General features: G+C 47.3%; 1 protein-coding gene across 1 annotated transcript in view; it reads left to right on the plus strand.

The window, feature by feature from the left end:
• Positions 1-5,293: 5,293 nt before the first annotated feature.
• Positions 5,294-6,960, plus strand: part of LOC135101559 (uncharacterized) — a 53,768-nt gene continuing 52,101 nt past the window's right edge. The window contains 1 exon segment of the mRNA XM_064005666.1: positions 5,294-6,960. This exon segment is cut by the window's right edge and continues 1,097 nt beyond it. Within this exon segment, the coding sequence (XP_063861736.1) occupies positions 5,822-6,960 (1,139 nt within the window). The 5' untranslated portion in view covers positions 5,294-5,821.

A 6,960-nucleotide genomic window follows, 5' to 3' on the forward strand; every position in this document is an offset into this window, starting at 1 on the left:
TTGGCACTCGACTTGGAAATGTCAGCAGGATGAAGAATGTTGTACAAATTCTGGTGCTTTCTAAAAATTTGCCTCGTAAAGTCAGACTGATGAATATGTATTTTAGCTCAAATTCTAAAACATTTCACGTGCAGTCATGTACCATGTATATATATGCAAATACATGAATGTTCGGACCCAATTAATAACCAATTGAAAAACCGAGGAACATTTAACCGCAAAATGTGTGGTGCAGTATCACGTATCGGCGCCACCGAGCAGCGCCGCACTTTCCCCATTGAGTGAAAACCAGCGACACTTTTCGGGCTTCCTGTCTCCCGGCGAGTGGAAGCACCTGGTGAAGCCGTGCCTCGCGGACCACTAAATATAGTACTGCCTCCGCCCCCTCAGCCGCCCCTGGGCGATGAAACCCAGCGGAAATTAGTCATTACAGACCGCCCGCGGGACAGGCTCATCGAACACCTATGAAAGCTTCAGAACATGTCACCTGTCACAACACCAACCATCACAGAGCGGTCCGCGCTCATAAGCCATTTCTGCACCTTTATATACGGTGTGTGTGTGTGTATATATATATATATATATATATATATATATATATATATATATATATATATATATATATATATATATATATATATATATATATATATATATATATATATATATATATATATATATATATATATTGATCTTTTCATTTCGAGCATATTTCGAAATCTTTTCTATTGGGCTTTTTACGCCTTTTCTTTTGTTTTTCGTGTGTGTGTGACTGACTCTCCTGCTTCATACATAAAGAAATATGCCATAATAAAAGTGTGAAATCTGAAATCTCACGAAACGCATTGTTATTTTGTGAAAAAGATTTTTCGTTTCATATTATGTGTCAGAAGCCATCATAACACGAAATTCCTCAAAATCCATTTTTTCAGTATTCTCTCTCTCTCTCTCTCTCTCTCTCTCTCTCTCTCTCTCTCTCTCTCTCTCTCTCTCTCTCTCTCTCTCTCTCTCTCTCTCTCTCTCTCTCTCTCTCTCTCTCTCTCTCTCTCTCTCTCTCTCTCTCTCTCTCTCTCTCTCTCTCTCTCTCTCTCTGTGTGTGTGTGTGTATATATATATATATATATATATATATATATATATATATATATATATATATATATATATATATATATATATATATATATATATTATAGAGAGTGGCTTGAGTCAGGTTAAATAAGTGTACTATTAGACTTGACCAGAGTGGGTTAAGTTGGGATAAAGTAGATATATTAAAAATATGGAATTCCAGATGCCTTACACCTAGATTTGGTATATTTTGAACTCATCATGTGATGAAAGAAAATCTACTTTGTTATTTGACTTAGCATTTTATGAAATGACTGGTTTCTTATAGTGGCTGTGTGTGTGTGTATGTGTGTGTGTGTGTGTCTGTGTGTGTGTGTGTGTGTATGTGTGTGTGTGTGTGTGTGTGTGTGTGTGTGTGTGTGTGAACACTATGCTCCAAGGGATGACTCGCTCACCAACAACTACTCCAGCACAGCCCCAGCCCTGCTCCTCTGCCCCCCGGCGGGCCAGGTATCCTCCAGGCACCACGGGGGCCCTGTGCCTGGCGGGGTGGGTTGGGGTGGTGACGGGGTGTTGTGGACATTCCAATTTCGCAATGTCCTTAATGAGTTCAGCAGACTGGTATTGTATCGCGTATTCCACAGACAGCATGATTGGCTTTTTGTAAAGGTCAGAATGACACACTCCTCACTGATTGGTAAAACCCCGCACTGTGTTTGTGGGCCGCAGCGCCGCGTTGTGTGAGCACATTAAGGTGAACATTGACAGCAGTTTCCACCTCTGCTACGGGAAAATGGGACTACTGTTGTCTCTATTCCGGACATTTCGAAATTAGTCTTATTCAGCTTTTTTCCTTCTTACCTGAAGGATGTGAACTGGCTCCTGGTAACACTGCAAGGCATGTCCTGCGCGTTTGTGTGTGCCCCGCTACTGCCACGCATTGTGCACGCTCTGCTGAAGGTCCTCCTGGTCATGGCGCTAGATTACCACATTCCACACCGCTCCAGCCTACAAATTATGTTGTTCACTTAGTGGAAGCAAGACGCGGCTACGTGCAGAATTGGGCGAGGGGATGTGGGAAGGACAGAGGGAGGGGACACCTCGGGGTCGTGAGATTATTTGAGGGATCGTAAAATAATTTCTAGATTAATCTATGTAAGATGTACATTATATATGTGTATATATATATATATATATATATATATATATATATATATATATATATATATATATATATATATATATATATATATATATATATATATATATATATATATATATATATATATATATATATTGATTGATTGTCTTGCGGCACCACAAGAGGATCATATAGTGCCGCATATCAATGTGTTGGGAGCGCGAGGGACGCAACCTTCTATCATCGGCATATAAGGAGTTGCTGCCCAAAAGTTTGAGAATCACTGGGCTGGAGGGAAGTGTGGGATGAAGGTGCGGAGCGTGAGGCGCAGCAGGAGGAAGTGAAGGATGGTGGTTTAGAGTGATAGAGTGCAGCGCAGAGGGGAGGGTTGAAAGTGCAGGCTGGGAGAAGTGCAGGACAGAGTAGGCAGGTACAGGCAGAGTGGCGGAATCTGGTTTACCTTGACTAGCAGGTCTTGTCATGGGGAGAGGGGAGAAGGGAGGATGGGAGAGGGAGGGGGCTTGCAGGCAGTCCCGTTGTGTTATAGGCCACTTCTCCACCACACTGCCTACCACACTGCCACATCACGGCACCACACACCCTCACTGTACTCTTGTTTCGCCATGGCATTATTGCAATCCCAACGCATCAACATCGTCGTTATCACCAGATCATGTGCACCATAGCGTCATTTTTGTCTGTCTACGTCACTGCATCACATCACACATCACGTACTCATTGGCAGTAATCATCTACACCACATCTCATACCCACACCACTCCGCAGCGCCACACCATCACAATACTGAATACACTTCGTAGCACTGTCATGACTCACTGCATCATATTTGGCACAATGCTGCACATCATCTCACCTATCTTTTGATAAGGGAAATAGTACGCCATCGTGTTGTAATGCTCCATCTCGCTCTCTTAACTTCTTTTGATGGATGAAAAGAAGGGAAGCTAAAAGGGTACGGAAAGAAAGCTCCGTCAGAAGAATATAGAAGACTTTAAAGTGGAAGTTAGGGGGAATTTAGTGTGTAGATCTTAAAGGAGTGAGGACAATTTACGTTCCTTTCATGTCTTTGTACTCCTCCCTTGTTGAAAAGTTAGTTGGAAGAGAGTGAGAATCAGGTTAAGGTGGGTGTTGTAGATGAAAGAGTTGCTGGTCAACTCGCATTATTAGGGAGGAGAGAGAGTGGGAGTAAGTGGAAAAGTTTTGGAATCTCAGACAAACAAACTTTACTCCTTTATTACCACCACCATATCACTTCTTCCCAGCGCTGCATTACACCCAGTTCTGCAACACCACCACCACCACCATCACCCTCTATGATTTTACTGCAGGGCGAGGAACTGTCACATCCTTCTCCACTCATCTCCGTCGGTTGTCTGCTCCGGGCCGCCGCGGTAAAACTTTTGATCTCTCCAGGTTCTCAGTGTACCCTGCCGCCTTTTACCATTGCAAGATCGCCATTCTGTTTCTGTAATTGTCCTATTATCTGTTCGGCGCGTGACTTGTATTATCTTTTTTTTCTTTTAATTGTACTTGAAATGCCTTGCACTGTAGTCTGCTCCTTAATCCATGATCTGTTCTTACATCTCCGTGTTACGCTAGGCACTATTCTTCCAATGACCTTTCGGGCATTCTGAGTTTCTCGTCCCGTGTCTTACGTAAGCCTCCAGGTTTGCAAGCCATTATTAGAAGTGGCAGATTACTCTAATTATAAATCTTTCTGTTAAGAGGTAGCGGTAGAGTACTTTTTTTATAATAATTTTGTTTATAAAAAAGTATTCCATCCTATTGGTCTTCTTTTGATTTATCTTTCATTATTCTAAATTTATCCTAAATAAATGTATTCGTGGGCATTTTTCGTTACTTGTTTCTCCACTTTAATTTCATTGTCTGATATGTAATTATAGAACATTGCCTTTGTTTTCCTCACATTCATCTTCAGACCTACTTTCTGACTTTCTCTGTGTTATTGCAAAATCATCTACTGTACATCACGAGTTGATATCAGAACAATACAAGCATCATCCGCAACATACACACGCCACAACATTCATCAGCACACAACCCAACACGCCTCAAAACAAAGCAGCGCAACATAACCACTACCAACCACAACACATACCACAGTGTACCACTCATCACTCCCTGCCAGCTAACCAACTACATCTGCACCACAATTAATTCTTCTCCCCCAACCCGACATGACAACAAACCAGCCACACCTCCTGCAGCAATGTATTAATTTTAACCTCAGAAAAACAAACCGACAGCCACACAACAACATGCCCTGCCCTCACCCGTCTCTTCTCTCACTCAGCCACCACCACCACTACCACCATTACCCCTTCCATCAACCTTATATGGCAAGCAACATTAGTGTGGCTTGGCTTGCCCGCGCCCTGTTCACAGACTCGCGGGAGGACGGGGGTCGGTCCGAGGGATATTAAGTTTCGGGATGAGTTGGAAGAGACAAGAGATGGGCGGGGCGCGGTGGGGCGGGGCGGGGTGGGATGGTGTGGTGGCAGGTGATAGTGGGTTGGGGGAAGGGGCACGCGACAGTTAAGGTTAGGTACGTAACGTGAGTAAATGCAAGGGCCTGTGTGTGTGTGTGTGTGTGTGTGTGTGTGTGTGTGTGTGTGTGTGTGTGTGTGTGTGTGTGTGTGTGTGTGTGTGTGTGTGTGTGTGTGTGTGTGTGTCATGCAGGGAAGAAGAACTTGCAGTGCTCCTCATGTTGCCTTTATTTTGGGAGCAGGTTTTGTTTTGTGTTGGGAGAGAACACACACACACACACACACACACACACACACACACACACACTTGTTGATTTATATAAATGGTCGACATTGTACATGGTGATTCCTCAATATATTTATGATCAGAAAAGTAGGAAGAAGAAAAGGAGAGAGTGAGGCGGAGAACGAAGGAAGTGGAAAGAATTGACTGAATTATTATAGACAAGTCAGGAAAGATGACGGAGTGATTACGTCTTTGACGGAGAAAACATGGAGGAGGAAGGATATGTCTGTGTGTATCGTATGGACGTGTGGTTAGCGTGTGGTGAGTGTGTGGTGGGGGGGGGTTACTGAGCTCCCACGGTGATGAGTGTCCTGTGTCGTGGGAGAATGTGTGGAGCCTGAGGTATATACTCCTGGGGGTGCACCCTCCACACCTTGGCATGTGGAGGCCGCCCGCCCACCCATAACATTCATAGGAAAATTTTGAATGTAAATGAAGAGCTTGAATATAGAGCAGAGTGCGGCGGCGGCGCGGCGGCGGCGGCGGTGGTGGTGATGGTGGTGGTGGTGGTGGTGATGGAATGTTGACCACTTTCGCTGCTGAGGCGGGCGACCTCCGCCTCCACGGCCGTCAGCCGCCGCCACGCGCTGCTCAGTTGTGTGTCAGGCATCCCAGAGGCCAGACGCTACTCGTCCGGTCCCCCGTCCCCTCTCACGTGTCCTTACAGCAGCGTCCCGTGCTTGGTGTTAGGAACCTCTTGTGTGGTGAGGGTGGGCAGTGGTTTGCCATGCTGACAGTGTGTTGTGTCAACGCCAGTGCACGGCGCGGGAATCAAGTGGTGGCGCCCTGTTGAGGGACATGTTACGAGGTGGGGGCTTATGCTTAGCGGGGCCGGGGGACCCTGCCCTTAAAATCTCCCCCAGAATAAGAGCTCTGCAGGACCGACTCATGGACTCTCTGCCCTCCGACGGTGCCTGGGAATGCCTCTCGCCTGCCCAACGGGAGGCCATCCTGTCCCTCCACCGGTCCCGCCTTCTCTCCGCCGATGACTCCTGTGAGCCTGGGGAGGGCGGTGGCCGCAAGCCCATGCGCTCTCATGCTGCGTTCGCGCGATTTACGCGTAGTCGCAGCTATGACGACCGCTTGGAGAGTGAAACAGACGACTCTGGCGTGCGGGGCAGCGGCGCCACGAGTCACAACAGTTTGGAGGAGGACTCCAGCGATACGGGCGTAAAGCGCGGCCCTGGACGCCTCAACAAAGTTCTCGAATGCCAAGGAGGGAAAGGTGTCCGTGAGGGTCCACAAGAGAGAGGTGGTCGCAAGGGCGACGCCAAAGGACTGGGCAATGTCAACAAAATAATATCCAAGCAAATGGGCAAAGCCGCAGTGCCATCTAACATAACGCTTGACTGCCGAAACGTGCAAGGCGAGAAGCGACGCCGTTCACGTGTGGATGTGGATGGACCCTTCAAGGACCTGGAGGCCATCAGGGAGCGGGACCAGGAGGGCGGCCCGTCACAACTCAGGTCCCGGCCAGGGCCTTCTCGAAGGACAGGATTGGTAGACGGTGACGTGCAGCCCCATGGCCTGAAGGAAACCCACCTGCATGCCCTCAGGGAGGTGAAGGAGGGAGGCTCGTCGGAGGAGTACGATAGCGGTGTCAACCTCAAGCACGAGGACAGCACAGATGAGTATATGAAAGACCTGCAGAATCGCGGTAGTGAAATGCCCCTGGATAGTGAATGTGATCGTTCTCCTCGCAGTGATCTCAGTCCCTCCCCCACTTCTCCCATAAGGCATCCTGACAACCTCTCCCCCAGGAAGCCCTTGGCCGAGCGGGACGCATTCGGGGGTTGGGATAACTCTGTGGATCGTGGAGGCCACAAGGGCAGGTCGCGAGATGTCCGAGCCAGCAGGGCTCCCGTGGAGTCTCGCAAGAAAGCAGCTCAGGGCACCAAGCTCAATTCTGCATTTGATTACCGAACCTGCCTCAATCA

Source organism: Scylla paramamosain, chromosome 6 (genome assembly GCF_035594125.1).
Source record: "Scylla paramamosain isolate STU-SP2022 chromosome 6, ASM3559412v1, whole genome shotgun sequence".
NCBI classification, from domain to species: Eukaryota; Metazoa; Arthropoda; class Malacostraca; order Decapoda; family Portunidae; genus Scylla; species Scylla paramamosain.